Here is a 17,654-nt window from a genome sequence, read left to right as displayed (position 1 = left end):
AATTAAATTAAATTAAATTAAATTAAATTAAATTAAATTAAATTAAATTAAATTAAATTAAATTAAATAAATAATAAAATAAAATAAAATAAAATAAAATAAAATAAAATTATTGTTTATTATTAATTATTAATTATTTATTAAAAATTATTTATTTTTTATTTTATAATTTTCCGGCCAAATTTTGCGGGGTGGGGGGAGGGGGAAAAAGCTCGCCACCTCGCGCCTACCTCTCCTCCTGCAAATTATTTATTTTTATTAATTTTCTGGCCAAATTTTGCGGGGTGGGGGCAGGGGGGGAGAAAGCTTGCCCGCCTTACGCCTACCTCTCCTCCTGCAAACGCAGCAGCGGCGGCAGCGGTGGCGGGGGCAGAAGCAGCAGTGGCGGCGGCGAGGGCAGAAGCAGCAGCAGTGGCGGCGGCAACAGCAGGAGGTGGCGGGGCGGGACTTTTGGGCTGCGGCTGCCCGCCTTTTCTGTTGCTCACCTCGCCCCGCCTCGCGCCTGCCTCTCCTCCTGCTCCTCGCTGGATCTTTCATGAAGGTTGGGGTGGGCGTTGGGCCGCATTACGAGGCGACCTGGGCCGCATGCGGCCCGTGGGCTGCGGGTTGGACAAGCCTGCTGTAGACCATGGCAATCACATGTTTAACTGTGGCTAAGTACAAAACAGCTGTGGCTAATAACATTAATATCTTGGCATTGTGTTAGACCACAAACATGTTGATTGTAAAAAAAAAAAAAATGAAAGCAAAAGGAAACAAAAACAAATCTACAGGACACAGATCTTGCTTGTTTGGGTAACTGTAAGTCTGCCATAAAATCAGGCTGGTATAATTGTTAAGGCAGGGGTCTCGAAATCACAGCCTGCAGGCCAGATGCATCACATGCTGGCCACCCCCACCCTCATTTTAGCAAAGGGGGGGGGGAGTCGTGATATGTCACATGACAACAATGCAACAATGCGAGTTTGACACCCCTGTGTTAAGGCTAGAAAACAGGAGACCATGAGTTCCCACCTTGAGCACAAAGCTAACTGGGTAATGTTGGGCCAGTCCGTTTCTCTCAGCTGTAGGAAGGAGGCAATGACAAACCACTTCCAGAAACCCCTGCAAAAAACAACCCTGCAAGGTCTTTTACCAGGAAGTCTTCAAAAATTGGACACAATTGAATAGAAGCAAATTAAATATATACATATATAAAAAAGCTAAAAAAACAAATTGTTTACCTTGACATCCTAATCTAGTCATATCATATTTCGAATGCAGATAACCAAAGGATGGCAGTAAAGGTTTTTTTTTTTTCCTGTATTTCTTTATTTTCCCTAGTGGTAGCCTGGATCTTTGATCTCACTTATGAGATGTCTCTGCTATTTGCCCGTTATTGTTTCTGAATTCAGGATAAGTCTTCATAGTTTCAAGAAACGGGCTGCAGTCCATGCAGGTTTTATGCTGCAATAAATAATCAGCATAGAGATAATTAATTTTCCTTAATGTCAGAGTCAAATTGAACACTGTGCAATGTAAGTTATGTGTGCACATAGACAAATGTTATTACTGTTATATGTATATTGATAAGTGAACAAGAATAGGGAAATATTTACAAGTCTTTGAGTCCATTATTTTTACTAGGATGTTAGGCCAACAAAAATAGCAATAGCAATAGCAGTTATATACTGACCTATAGTGCTGTTCTGACCTAGGTTTCCCCAACAGCACGAAAGCAAGTCCTCATCCCAATAAACCCCTTTTATTTAATTTACAGTGAATTCCTCTCCAGCAAAGTCCCAGTCTTTCAAGATAGTTCACAATTACAGACCTTTATCAGGCTTGGAGAGTGGCCAGGCTGATATCTTTCAGATGCCACAATACTTGGCAAGAATGCAGGAATGAACTAATTGTCTCCTGCAAAACCCCACTCCCCTTTCGCTCCTCTTTCATTCCTTATGGGAGCGGCCATTCACTGTCTACCTATGGCTTTACTCCCAAGTCAACCCTTGCTCCTTAGCTGTTCATTTCATCTGGCAACTCTGTGCATGTGCACACTGGGGACAGGCTCCAGCTGTTCTTCTGCCTCATTGATGTCTGACTCCGAAGGAAGCTGATAACTGTCAGACAGCCCTTTCCCCATCTCTGCCTCTGATGCAGAGCACTCGTCAGAGCCTTCCCCACTCCATGGACTGGCCCATGTTCATCCCCAACCTCCGAATCTGCTGCCAACTCCACTGGCCACTGATGGACCACAACAAATGCTTCACAGCAATCTCTGGGTCAACAATCTGTACCTTCATTTTACCAACCTCAGAAGGATGGAAGACTGAGTCAACCACGAGCCCCATCAGGATCAAACTCCAGGCTATGAGCAAAGTTTCCCTGCAATAGTATTGCACTGCACTACTGCATTCTAACCACTGCACCACTAACCACTGTCTTTAGAAAAAGTCCATTATTAGAGCATAATTTAGAGCAAGCCTATACTATTTGTAGAGGGGAAATGGCTATGTTGTTAAATTAAAAATTATCACAGGCCACAAAGAAATAACTGAGGTTCCAATCAACATCTAGTAAAGATGGTGGTGGGAGAGAGGGTAAGGTCTGGAGCCATTCATCAATATTTTGAGGCAGCAGCAATAAATTTATTAATTTTTAAAAATGATGGTGTGCTTCATAAGGCCGATTCCCAGTCTGCATGCAGTCTGTGGACCATATATTTAGAATTTGCTTGCTCCTTATATAAGCCTTTTTTCCCTTTACATTCCTATTTAGAAACATGCAATGATGTTTGGATTTTTGTTTTGTTTTCATTTAGTTTTGGTCAATAGTCCTTTAGTAGAGTTGAAAATGTTCAATGTTTCAAGTTTCCAAAATTAGATAATGATGGAAATAAAACCTAGTTCTTACTTAGTTTTTGTAATTGTTGGCTATCCATAGCTTCAAATCTGCATAAATTTTGAACAAGAAGCGATGCATAGTTTCAGCCTTTTTGCCTTTGAAGTGCTCCTGATTCAAGTTAAATTTGGTTCAACAAACTGAAACCAGATGTTACTGTTGTCATTGTTTTAAAAGTCAATTAAGACAAAATATCACTTGGTAAAACAAAACCATAAAAACCCAAAACAGTTGTAGTTTCATATCTTCTGTTTGCATGTGCACACAGGGTTGTTTCTTTGGACATAATCCCAAGAATAAAATGGTACATCTTGATTAAAGGGCAACTTTATGGTTCTGCAAAGTGATTTTGTAGTGATTTATCAACAGGATGTCAGGTTGAATGCTCAGGATAGTCTTCTAATGGAAGAAAGAACAAGTAAGAGAACCTCCCTGAAGACAACCAAATATGGAAAATGATACAGCAGAAAACGTGGGTGTGAAACTTAGTGACAGGTGATTTGGACACATGAGATGCTCCCTTTAATTACATGTTTTCTATTTTATCCTTGGAGATGAGCCAGGTTCCAGGAGAAAGTGATTTGTCCAAGGTTATTCATAAGTTGCCATGGCTGGCATTTTGGATCACTGCTATCTCTTTTATGGAATCAAATCAAAATCCTTATTCAGCTGTAGAGGTCACTTTGGAGCAATCATAAGGTCTCAACAAAATTTTCTGTAGAGTTGTTTAGAAGATAAAATCAGAGATGACCTGCATTTAATTGTTTTGATCTACCAAAAGGAAGGCAGGGCGTCAATATTGCTTTTGCTGTTGTTTCCTTAAAACTAGCATTAGTCTTCAGATGTAAAAACAACTACCTAGTGGTTTCATCCCTCATTCAAATTCTTTGCATGTAATTTTCCTTTATTTTAAAAAAAATGATTTTAGCTTAAAAATAAACTTCCCTGTTCTAAATTATAGCATGTGGCCATCTCTCTCAGACATTATGACGCCAACATCTAGACAGACCTATCTGCCAAAGACATGGATGATATGAAATCCATTACGATGTGATTGGGTGTCATGTGGAAATTTTGGGTGGTTATATAAGTTAGTCTTGTTGCAATTATGAAATGGGACAGAAAAATATTTAATCAAAACATGTTTTTAGGTTTATTGATTTCTCTATTAGTTTCTCTTAGTGGCTCATTCTCTTTAAGAACTATGGGAAATATTATTTTGCACAGAACTATACTATTTGAAATTTCCCTTGCTACTGAGAGAGGTAGAACAGAGTGATTAATGATAAACAGCAAATTTCTATATGCATCAGTTCAGTAATACCTGTGGGAGGACATCATTGGTGCCAAGTTTCATACTTTTGTGGCAATCTAAATGTACGTAAGACAATTTGCCAAGTTGCTTCATGCAGATATACTGTGCTTGACATCTGCCATGCCTAAATTGAAGATCAGAATGAGCTATTGTAATTCTTACTGCTAGGTGCACCAATTGGATATATGACCAATTATTTTCCAAGTATCTAAACAAATTAAGCTCTGAATAACTTTATCATTGGGTGCTCTTCTCAAAAAACATTTTTATCCACATTCTTTCCATCCATTACTTCAGATAGAACTATACAATAGCAAGGACCATGTTTCCCCAAAATGTTTATATAGTAGTATAATACATGAATTGTATTTTACTTTTCTTCTCTGTTCCTTTTTTCCTATTTTGGTGCGACTCTTCAGTTATAATATCATTATTTAGAATAGGTATGTTGTGACAAAAAAGTAGCATATAAACTTGGTTTAATAAGAATTTGTACATAAACTTTAATTACATTCAACCATAAAGTTGGCTTAGAATATTTTGCTGTATGAAGGCAGCTCAGATAGGTTTATCTCTCTTTCTTGTGAGTAGCACTATAAGGTATCTGGTGCAAGATTCCACCGTCATTGTGCAATATGATGTTTGGCAATTATTTTCTTGAACTATTCCCCAGACAATATATGACTCCTTGTAAACTAGCATTCATGAACAGGGGGAAAAAGTTCATTTTTTGCTGGAATGATAGTGAGGAAAAAGAATTATTTCCACTTGTGACAGGGTACCCAAGTCTTTTCCTTCTGGTCTGAAGTATTTACATAGATTACTACAGTTATCAATCAAAGGATTAATATGTGTCTACAGTTTCCTTTGCTGGACATATTTTAAGGTCCAAGACAAATATTTACTGTAAATAATTAGTATTATTTTTTGTTGACTGCCAGCGGAATTCCCCTAGCTAAACACTGGTAAAATAAGACTATGACATTGCTATTCTGGTAGCAACATTTTGGCATAATGCCATAGCTCAGAAATTGACCTACGCTGTTAATCTGCATTCTGGTCAAACTAAAGTTAAAATGTTCCCAGCTATGTAGTCTGATATTATATCTTATGTTAATCAGGGAAATTATAACAGTTTAATGCCATAAGAATATATTAATGTGTGGGATGACCCTTGAAATTATTAATATGTGAGTTTTTCTTTTATCTCTTTATAACTCTTATATGTTTGTGTTGAATTGTATTGCACTATTTATGATCATTATAATTTGCGCGTATATATATATATATATATATATATATATATATATATATGCGCACACGCACACACACACTACCCAGAATTGTTTATGTGAAATAGACGTGTATATACAGTATAGTAAGTATATACATATATACATATAATAACATAGTGCATTCTGGTTCCAATGTAAACATCTGCCTGCCTTTAGGGCTTATAAACAAAACCCAAAGGTACTTTTTTCAAGAGGCAACTGGACTTTCTGGTTTTTCTTTGAAGATGTTTCACTTCTCATCCAAGAAGTTTCTTTCACTCTGACTGGATGGTGGACAATGGAAGGATTTATACTCCTTGCAGACAGCTGGTCATTTGCATTCTTTTAGTGGGTTGTTAAGATCATCTGGACGTTTATCTGTGTCATCAGGGTCACCTGAGTGTGCAAATTGCTGTGGAGACTTCTTGCAACTGCTGAAAGGACTATGTTGTAAATTGGAGATAGATGATGCCGAATCCCTCCCCCTCTGTTGAGAAAGGGCTGTTCAATTTTGACATAGATGGCCTCTTTAACCCCTCTTTCAAACCAGAAATCCCCTCTGTCCAAAATATGGACTTGGTTGTCTTCAATAGAGTGGCCTGTTAAATACAGATAGACTGCTGAATCTAGTTGTGATGTGTTTATTCTCCTATGTTGACAACTGGACTTTCTGTTTTTTCTTTGAAGCCAAGGAGTATAAATGCTTCCATTCCCCACCATCCAGTCAGAGCTGAAGAAGCTTCTTGGATGAGAAGTGAAATGTCTTCAAAGAAAAACCAGAAAGTCCAGTTGCCCCTTGAAAAAAAAGCACCTTTGGGACAACTATGGCCTGGATGACTGAGAATCTCCATAGACATATAAACAAAACCATTCTTTCATCCTGCTTTCCATCAGACTGGTTTTAAAAAGACATTCTCTTTCTAATCCTTCTAAAATTGGATTTGACTCTCCTGTAACACTGAATTTAGCTATACAATGTGTGCAAAAAAAAATATGTTTTATCTCTCCTTAGTGAACATAATAGGCACACAAAAGGCTAAAAGGTTTGGCTCTAAAATGATCTGACCTTTTTCATTAAAAAAAATAAGTTTTCCAAAGTACAACTTGCTTGCTGATATCATCAAATGTGGACCAAACTAGCAACATGCAATTTTCAATACATATCATATTTCAATCAGGTCCCTCCCAGAAAGATTAAAGGTGTGTGTGTGTCTGTGTGTCTGTGTGTGTCTGTGTGTATATTAAAATGTGTGTGTGTGTTTTACTCCCTTCAATCATATTTCCAGTTGACATATGTAATGTCAATTTGAAAACTGCATTGACCTTTGATAGCAACACATCCTAATGTATCCAAATTTAATGGTCTTCTACCCATTACTTCTTGTTGTGCCATGTGTTTTGGAGAATAGGTTGACCCCTTCTTCTCTGTGATATTCCTACAAGTACTGGAAGGCCACTATTATATCATCCCTAATCCTTCTCTTTGTTAGATTAGACATACTAGGTCCCTCATTCATCATATGGTTTAGTCATTTTTATCCTCTTTGTTGCTTTTCTCTGCACTCTTTCTAGAGTCTCAACATACGTTTTGTATCTTGGTGACCAGGATTGGTATTCCAAATGTGGTCTCACTAGTGCAGTATAAAACAATATTATCACTTCATATGACCTTAAAATTATCTGTTGATGCAACTAGGAGTACATTTTCTTTTTTCTTTTTTATTAAAGTTTTATTTGGGTTTTAATACAAGTAAAACAACTTTTTTGAAAATAGCATGGTCCCGGGTTGCACTTCTTTATACAGACACAAAACTCAATTTCATGCTCATTTTTGTGTTCTAGTCCATATCTTATACTATTCTGCATTTTTTATATAGTTTTTCCCGTCTTTTAATTTTCTCAATTTTATTTTGATTATCTCATCTCAATTCAAATCATTACTTTTGTCTGTTCTGTTTCAATTTCATATTATCTTTTCTCATTAAACAAATTTTCTCCTGTAGTTACTAATAGGAGTATGACACCTTTATATCTTTTAATTTTATCCATTCAACTCTTATTTAAATTTCGATATATATTTTAAGGTTATGACATTCAATATAATACATAATACATAACTTTCAATCGAATTCTGCTTGGTACATTCTTATAATACACACTATATTCTTTAAGAAAAAGGATTATAAATATATGTAATTAAAACCCTCATTCCATTCCAATTCAATTCTATCATTAATATTCATTAAAGTTTTAACATCTTTAACATTTCTTTTCAATTAAATATCATACTTCTTTAAAGTCACGTATAATCTCCATAATTAATTTTTCCCTTATTTCTCTTCACATATGTTTTATAAATCATTAAATATACCTTTTGTTACATTTATTTATTGACAAGCATTCCACTAAGTTATGATAACTATTTTATCAAACATTTTAATCATACTTTGTTTCATATTTTCTGAAATTATTTCTATTTCCAATATAACAATACTATCTTATGTACCTTTGCAGAATCCCTTTTTCCATTAGATTTTCACCCATTATTTCTAAATAGGCCCTGTTTCTTTATATTTTGTTTCTGTCCTTTATAACTTCTTTTCCTTTCTTTCTTCCCTCTCTTCTTCTCCCTCCCCTTTTTACCCCCTTGTCTCTCTACTTCTAATTCTCTCTTCTGCATTTCCCTCTTCTGTTGCTTTCTGATTTTATACTTATTTTTCACTCTATTCTTTTTTGGGGTTGTTTTTCCCAGTCTTAAACTTTCCATTCTCTTTCCCCCTTTCCTTTTTTCCCCCCACCTAAGATTACTTGTTCATTAAAGATGGCTTCTTCTTTGTCCCAATCTTCTTGTTCTGCAGGCATTTCTTGTTGTTTCTCATAGTTCCAAATCTTCATTTCTAAGAACTGAAATACAAAGCCAAAAGAACCTCTCCCTTCTTGTGCATCTTCTTTGTGCTTTTTAAGTTCCATTTTCAGTTGTTCTAAAAGTGGAGCCATTTTAAACAGTTTTAAACAACCACTTGATTGTTTTTAGTAATTCAAATGCAATAACCAAGAATCCAGAGATCACCAAGTAATCTAAATAGTCCCAAGCTGTTTCTTCTTATTTCTTTTTTCACTTTCTCTTCCTGGGGTTTTACTATTTTGTTGCAATGTTTCAGTTAAGATGTAACTTTTGGAAGTCTTGTTGAGATTTTGCTGTAAGTTCTTTTTAATTCCAGGCAGTCTCGTCCCTTCCAGATCCTGCCCTTTTATTCTTTTTCTCTCCTTTCCTGCTTTTAAAAGGTTTTAATTATCCAGAAATCTTTATTATCCCTTTGACTTTTTATTTTCAGCATTAAATGCCTGTTAATGTCAAAGTGGATTTTTTTTCCAATTTCTTGCTTAAATCTCTTAGCTGTCAGTATAAGAAGAGGAGAAAAAAAAACACCAAATCCTTTCCCTTTTCACTCTCCTTCGCTGCTTAAAAATCTTCTTTGGAAACAGTGTCATTTTTTTTTTTTAATAGTTTAAATTCCAGGGTACCTTATTTGTTGCTTTTGCTGTTTGACCCAGTCAACCAAAACTTTCTCTTCTTATCTTCCTCCTGCACATTTTTTTTCCAGTCAAGTTTTTCTTTGTGGTGGCCATTTCTGATCACCACTACAACCACCTTCGGGAAAGGGAGTAATTGCCAGCTGAGGAGGAGAGATGCGGCTCTCCTCAACCCTGCAGGCAGTCTCCCCCTTCTTCACCACCTCTACGGGGTGGCTTAGCCCTGAAACCAGCCGGCTCGGGGTGGTCCAGCGGCGAGCATGGATCAAAACCGCGCAGAGTCATGGTTTCGGTCTGTCGCTGAAGAAGCTCAAACCAGAAGTCTTCTTTTTTTCTTTTTTTACAGCTGTAGTATACTACTGGCTGTAGTACACTACTGGCTGTATGAACTTAAGTTGTGGTTTATTAGATTCCATCTCATCGTTGCTACTGTTGAGCTAGGTATCACCCTTTCTATGTCTGTGTATTTGTTTTTTGGCTTTTTTGTTTGTATTTTTCTTTCCTATGTGGAACCTAAGGAAATAGGTGTCACCGTTCCAAGTTTGGCCAGCAAAGGAAGAGACCATGCTGAAGGGTTCAACAGAAATCTTTATTGGACTTGGCTCAGCATGCAGTGAATACAAAAACACACACACAAAAAATGTTTCTTACCTTATTTTTCTCACCACTGAATTGTGTTTTGTTAGACAAGGTCCATGTTCAAGTCTATCAAGGTCCTTCTGAATCCTGAGTCTATCATCTAAAGTATTAGCTACTCCCCCTCCCTCCCCATTGTCGTGCTGTCTGCAAATTTCATGTTCCACTTTTATCTCCTCACCTAAATCATTTATGAAGATGTTGAAGAGCACTAGGCCCAAGATAGAATCTTGTGGTACCCCACTGCATGCTTCCCTCCATGAAGGTGTAGTTCCATTGAGGATTACCTACTCAGTGTAGTTGGTCAGCCAGCTATGGAATACATATGGTATTGAAGGATTATCAGTTGGATCTTTTTCTGGACCAGGAGGCCCTTCATATAATCACCCATGCCTTCGTTGTATGCACTGTCATAATGTACTTTTGAACGTGTATTAATCAGGGATGGGATGCAAATATTTTTACTATCAGTTCTGCCTATGTAGGCATGGCTAGGTGGGCATGGTCATGTGACTAGGTGGGTGCCCACCCCCTATGCTCCATTTTTTTGCCTCCTGGGCCTCAGGGAAGCCTCCTGGCCGAAGCAGTAAGACAGCAAGGGTGATCCCTGCACAGCTGGTTGTCGGAACAGCTGATCGTTGGGAGGAAAAAAAGAAAAAAGAAATACTGGTTCCGCTGAACCAATAGCTGTTTTTTTACTACTGGTCCGGCTGTCATGGAATGCGTCAAATCTCAATATTTTGAAATGTTATACTTTTTACTTATTTTTAATATTATACACATCAACTGGGAGGTTTTCATTTTTTTAAAAAAAGTAAATTAAATTTATTCCTAAAATTAGTGTTGATTTAAATGTGACTTCTTTCCCACTAAGGTTGAGGATAGATCTAGTAATTTACAGAGTTCTTCAAGATGGACTAGTTGGTCACTTGCCCATACCAGAAAAGTGAAATTTTGCTGAGATAAGTTATTTGCAATATAGCTGTCTCCCCCACTTACCTCCCAGGAACAATGACAACTGAATTGTATGTGTTTTGATAAATTGTAGCATACACTGAATAAAACTAAATAAAGTATTAGACTGCATGGATTCTAACTCCCCCCCTCCCCAAGTTTATCTTTTCTTTATACAGAAACACTTGAATCAACAACTACTGCTTTCTTTGAAAATACATAATTCTACCCAGGAGGAAGTTACATTTGCATAACTCAGATGAAGGGCAGTTGGCACCATTGTAAGAAGAATAAATCAAGTAAAGAATAGGCTTTGCATTTGACTTTATGCAGCTTTCTGTTTGTTACTATGATCCTTGGGCATACACTAAAACAAAACATCTGTTATATAATTCAATTAGTATTATCTATAGCACACTTAAGGCTATGAGGAGGGGGAAAGTGGTTTCTTTGTGTTGTGTCTGCAGTGAAAGTTTACACCAATTGTATGATCCTGAAGACCAAGAAACAGTAAAACAATATGATCAACATGATCAACAACAAGTACATGTGCTTAGAAGTAAAACTTGTTGAATTCAGAAGGTCTGACTTCCAACCAAGTGATGTAGCTCACTTATCATGGGAGCAATTACCTACAGAACAAATTTCTTTTGGAATAGTCTTGTCTAACATTACTTGGGGACTCTTTTTTCCCCTTTCAAATATTAGCATAGTTTTAAAGTGCCACCATAACCCTTCAATTTAGTTCAGAAAAAAATATCTGTCTGGATGGATGTACGTATAACAGAGGTGGTATTCAGCAGGTTCTGACCAGTTCTGGAGAACCAGTAGGGAAAATTTTGAGTAGTTCAGAGAACTGGCAAATACCACCTCTGGCTGGCCCTGCCCCCATCTATTCTCTGACTCCTGAGTCCCAGCTGATCCTCTGGGTCTTCTTTGGTTGCCCTGCACAGGAGAACGGAGCTGGAAATCAGGTTAGTGGGATGGGGAGGAAATGGGGATTTTGCAGTATCCTTCCCCCAGGAGTGAGGAGGGAATGGAGATTTTGCAGTATCCTTGCCCTGCCACGCCCACCAAGCCACGCCCACAGAACCGGTAGTAAAAAAAAATTGAATCCCACCACTGTTATATAATATTATGAGAGAGCTGAATTTTTGGAAAAAGCTGAAAGCTTAAGGAATCTTCCATTTTTCTATTTTAGGGGACATCTCAACATTTTTCTATTGAGGATTTGATCAGCTGAGAATAAGCAGGCCAATTTAACTTTCAGTGGAAAACGGGAAAATTAGAGCTAGTCGTTAATGTTTAATGGAATTGTTACAAACATACCTACCACAACATTGAAATGCTATAACTTTTTTCAAATATCTCAAAAATACTGGAGTTTGGTTGCAGGCTTTACAATCAATCTCATTTACATTATTAAATATATCTTATTCCCTAAGCAAAAAAGGGCCAACAAATAAATACGTGTTGTGATGAGAAAAGGCAACCTTTAGGAAATTACAAGGACTCAGAACTCAGAATGTTCTGATCTTTAAGCACTTTATAATGCTCAGATGCTGAGATGAGTCATTATTTTGGTTATTGAATGTTACATCTTTAACCAGGGTTGGAAGCACTATTAGATAATAGGCCCCTTTCTCCCATTAAGTAGCTCATTAAACTTAGTTAATTGCTTAACTGTAATAAACTACTTCATTTGTCCATTGATCTCATTAAGGAATATGCATGTTCAAGCAGCAAACTTCCATATGTGCATGCCTAGTTGGGTTAAGAAAGAAAAGCGCAAATGAACAGTCTGTATTATCTCAATGCATTTACTTGGGCTGCATACATACCAAAGATCAGAAAGACAACCAATCAGCTATATGGGAAGGAAAACCTGTCAATATGGACTGAGGTATCACCAATATGCTGATGATACTCATCTGTTTGTCTCGGCTGATGGTGAGTTAAGTGTGGCTGTGTCCTCCCTCTCGCAGTGCCTGGAGGCTGTTAGGGGCTGGATGGGGAACAACAGGTTGAAACTAAACACTTGCAAGACAGAGTGGTTCTGGGTTTGGGGTTTGTTGGCTCAGGGAGAATTACCACCTTTAGTCTTGGATGGGGTGGCACTACCCCAAACAGAACCTGTGCGTAATCTAGGGTTTTTCGTGGACTCACAACTCCTGTTCAAAGAGCAAGTGGCGGTCGTGGCCAGGAGGGTCTTTGCACAACTGCGGGTTGTGCACCAGTTATGCCCTTTCCTGGATCAGCGGTCCCTTCTCACAGTCACTCAAGCCCTGGTCATTTCCCATCCTGATTATTGCAATGAGCTCTACATGGGGCTACCCTTGAAGAGTATCCGGAAGCTCCAATTGGTACAAAATGCAGCGGCCCGCATGGTTTTGTGCAGACCCCAGTGTGTGCATGTGTCACCTCTCCTGCAGGAGCTGCCTTGGTTGCCAATTTGCTTCCAGGTGCAATTCAAGGTCCTGGTTGTCACCTTGAAAGCCTTTCATGGCTTGGGTCCAGGTTATCTGAGGGAACGCCTCTTGCTAGTCACATCTACCCGACCCTTTAGAGCGAGGAGGCAGGGAATGTTGCAGGTCCTACCTCGGAGGGAGATACACCTGGTGGGACCCAGAAGAAGGGCCTTCTCCATGGTGGCTCCCTCTCTCTGGAATATCATTCTCCCAGAGATTAGAATGGCCCCCACTCTAGCACTCTTTCGAAAGGCACTGAAGACCGGGTTTTGCCAGCTGGCCTGAGCAACCCAGAGAGGGATGGAGCCCATCAAATGGCTAGCGTGATCTGCTGTCGTCAGGGTGGGGGTTGGGAGTTGGTTTTGATTTTTTTTGTTTTCCCATATTTTGTTCTATTGTACTTTACTAATTTATTTGATTCTTTTTGTTAGTTTTTATTGATTTTTATTTTTTTTATTTTTTATTTTAAATATGGTTTTACATTGTTTAAGCCGCCTCAAGTCACCATGGGTGAATAGGCGGCAATATAAATTAAATAAATAAATAAATTAAATAAATAAAATACATATCTGGATGGAGTCTTCTTCATCCCATCATATAAATCCATGATGGTGAACCTATGGCATGCATGCCAGAAATGGTACACAGAGCCATCTCTGCCAGCATGCGAGCTGTCGCCCCAGCTCAGTTCCACTGCGCATGTGTGTACACCTCCCATCAGCCAGCTGATTTTCGGGTATCTGCCGTGCATGCGTGGCATGGTAGGGTGCATGTGGGAGACACGTACACATGTGCAGGGGGCGGGGGTAGCATGGGGGTGTCATGTGCACATGCACAGGGGGGCGGGGGGAGCATGGAGCAGTTATGCATGCATTGCATTATTGGTTGTGTCAGGCGTGCACTTTCGGAATGCGATGATAAAAAGGTTAGCCATCACTGATATAGATTATCATGGTATCTGTCTGGTCTGATTTATCTCTTTGCAAGATCAAACTGTTGGAATACTTTCCCTTTATGCATGATACAGAAAATACTGATATATTTCAGTTGATTGTGCATTATTACCCAAAAAATTGATATTGTTTTGATACCAACCACACTGTAGAAAAGTTTTTATTTAACTGCATCCTTTCCATCTTCTTTCAGCGTGTTGTATGTTACTAAATGCATACCTCCTGTTTCCTTTTCCTTAACAGAAATGACATTTTTTGGGGGAGGGGAAGAATAGTGTTTGCAGAATTGGCAACGATAATGATGTGAATAATAGGATATTTTTTCATTATTCGTATTGTTCACATACAAAATAGAATCAAAACAATAGTTTCTGTCATGGCAAGGTAATTTTTATTTTCTCTTTCTTTATTGCAGCTAAATGGCTCTTCATCAAAATGCCTTTCTATTCCTGTTTTTTTTCCCCTGTGCCCTAGACAACAATATAACATTCAAATTTATTTTAGCAATTGCAAGATTGTTTTGATAATGGGAAAACCATGGCCCAAGTGAAAAGATGGAGCCTGACTCACTGACTTTCTCCATTTATTTATTCTGTGGCTCACATAATTATCCAACCTAGCTATTTTCTGTACACATTCTTCAAACTATCAAGAAAGCCTCAGTCAAAAATCCTTTCTTGTTATACATGAGACAGACAGTCTAGGCACAGTATTTATCCCTGGAATATTTGGTATTGCAATTTCTTTCTGTGAAATCACCAGAGCAATGTACCACATACGCTTATGCACACACAAGGTCCTTTTCTTCCTCAGACTTTAGCTGGGTGTTTAACATTGTCAACCTTTAACCTCCCTTAAACTCCTTACATTTGCTTTTAAGTAATGGTTAGCATTAAACTGGCTATATCTGGGGGAAGTTATTTAGGTTTGATTGCCATTGAAATATTATTAGGATCTCTGAGGCTGGCAGAAATGGTCTTAAAATGGTTAGAAGGAAAGCAACATTTAGGGGGGGGGGGAATCCCCATTTGAAACTATGTGGTGGGATCATACAGAATAGATTCTTGTTTACCACAAGTGAAATTGATGGGTCTAAACTTATATGTCTGCCGATCTGTAAAGATTTGGTCCTTAAAGTTTGCTTTCCCCCCCCTACAGATTCAGCATGTTGCATGGGGCAACACGAGGACAATACCCCCAAACCACATGATTTATGAGCCATGGTGGTACAGTGGTTAGAGTGCAGTACTGCAGGCTACTTCTGCTGTCTGCCAGCTGTCTGCAATTTGGCAGTTCACGGTTGACTTAGCCCTCCATCCTTCTGAGGTGGGTAAAATGAGGATCTGGACTGTTGGGGGCAATATGCTGACTCTGTAAACTGCTTAGAGAGGACAGTAAAGAAGTATATAAGTGCTATTGCTATTTAGTCTAATAAAATGCAGCAAAGAGAAGGGAGGGGGGAGAATAAGAGAAATTGATTCAAGGACAAGATTCAGTGTCTCGTAGGTGTTTTATCAAATCAGAATGACTATGTTTACAAGGCAATGCTTAGAATATCATTATTTGCTCCAATCATTATTTGCTCTTAATAAAAGCTTGCCTGGGTCCTGGGGCAAGGTTCTATAATTCTAGTATTTTGCATTAAGTTACTTTATTGTTGTCTGGTCTCTCATTTTCTGAATTGTGTTTGCTAGCTGACATGGTTTAATGACTGTTTTATCACATGTAAAGAACAATCTGTTGTTCTATTTACTTGTAGTATACTCTCCAATTATTAAGCCACGCACATTCAAGAAGGGACATTATCATCCATTACCAGTAACACCCCATCCCCTTGTAAAGCTTCTCCTAATGTACCTGTTTAACATTGAATAAAAAGCATTCTCTATAAAAGAGATCATTAGCACTGGAAATTTCATTGTCTTCTGGGCTAGGACAATAAAGTTACAAGCATGAAGATTGTCACAAATACCTGCACAGATGTTTATGGTATTTGGCATCATTCCCTTCTGAAAACATCCTTCCATCAGACTGAAAAACAAAATAAACCAAAAAAAACCCCATTATTTCTTATGCTAGTATATAGAAATGCAGATAGTATGTGACAACAATCATGACTGAAATTTTGGCTGCTAAGTGATGTGGTCTTTAAGCCAGTCATCACATGATCCGGCCCAATTTTATGACTATTTTTACCGTGTTGTAAAGTGAATCAAATGTTCATTAAAAGAATTGTGTGGTTATTAAACAAATCTCGCTTTCCCCATTGATTTTGCTTCTTAGATTCTGGCAGGGTCACAAATTGTAATCACCTAACTGTAGGGTGCAACAATCATCATAAATGTATGTCTGTTGCAAAGTACTCATGATACCACAGAGGTTGTACAATAGTTGTAACTTCAAGCATGTGTTGCAAGTCAAATTTTTCAGGACTGTTGTAACTTTGAACTGTGGTTAAATCAATGGTCATAAATTGATATATCTACCTGCATATAGATGTGATAGTTTTTATAGGGTTTTGTTTTCCCTTTCAGACCTCATTCCATCTCCTTGAAATGATTCAGACTAGATCAGGCCATATCTAGATCCTTGGATTAGGGTAGGGCTGTCAAACTCCCTGCCTGCAGGCCAGATGTATCACGTGCTGGCCACGCCCATGCCCAGTTTAGCAAAGGGGGGGAAAGTCCTGATATATCACGTGACACCACCGTGATGACATGAGCTTGACACCCATGGATTAGGGACTTCAAAACAAATTAGGCGGTCTTTGGACCTGCCTAATATTTGCCTTCTGCATATGTTACCTGGATATCCACATGAAAGCACCAACATTTGCAGAAGGAACATCCACATTTAAGCAGTTACTTGTCCACAGTTCCTATAAACTGTTCCTTATAGATATTGACACCAATGTTTAAATCCCTAAAGCAAAGGCCCATGGGATAGTTAACCATGAAGTCAGTTATTGTTATACTCCAAATAGTATGTTGTTTCAGTAGGACAGTTACAAAGTGGCTTGAAGGTGACAGCCTTTCGTACTTGTTGAAATATATGAAACCAATATGAGTCTAATTTGAACTAACAAGCCTAATTTGTCAAATTACTGGAAGGCATTAAGCAAATGACACTTGCTTTGCTTTGCAACAGCCTCATACATCTTTGGCACAGACCTTACATAACTGATCTATGCTATGAGAAAATAAACATTAGTCTCCAGGTGATCTTTTATTTGACATACTGTCATTAGAATGCATGCTATGTTTACCTGAGAAACATTAGATTGTGGGCGTAGGAGGGATCCGCCCTTTTCAAAATACTTTCTTTCTGAAGCTGTTATCACTTTCCTATGAAAAGGAGGACATATTTTCTGAGATGAATAATAATGGTTAGATATTAATAGCATAACTAAAGAAAATATGGTTTCATAAAGCTGTGGCTTTAAGGTGCTTAAGTTCACAAACTTCCTGGCAGTTGAAGAAGCTTGGAAAAGCTTGAATTAAAATATTAATTAAGAAACTAAAGAGAAATTTCTTAATGGTGAGAACAATTAGCCAGTGGAATGGTTTGCCTTCAGAAGTCATGGATGCTCTAACACTGGAGGCTTTTAAGATAAGACTGGATAGCCAATTGTCTAGAA

General features: G+C 38.1%; 1 protein-coding gene across 1 annotated transcript; it reads left to right on the top strand.

The window, feature by feature from the left end:
* Window positions 1-12,467: 12,467 nt before the first annotated feature.
* Window positions 12,468-13,349, top strand: LOC148130592 (uncharacterized). Its single transcript, XM_087967697.1, has one exon. It carries the CDS (start codon window positions 12,468-12,470, stop codon window positions 13,347-13,349), a length of 882 nt encoding a protein of 293 aa, XP_087823823.1.
* Window positions 13,350-17,654: the final 4,305 nt, after the last annotated feature.

Source organism: Notechis scutatus, chromosome 5, assembly GCF_049901735.1.
Source record: "Notechis scutatus isolate UNSWTSFEM ecotype Mainland chromosome 5, rNotScu1.2, whole genome shotgun sequence".
In the NCBI taxonomy this organism is placed as follows: Eukaryota; Metazoa; Chordata; class Lepidosauria; order Squamata; family Elapidae; genus Notechis; species Notechis scutatus.
Note: the sequence above shows the minus strand (reverse complement) of the source record. Positions and strands in the feature narration are given on the sequence as shown.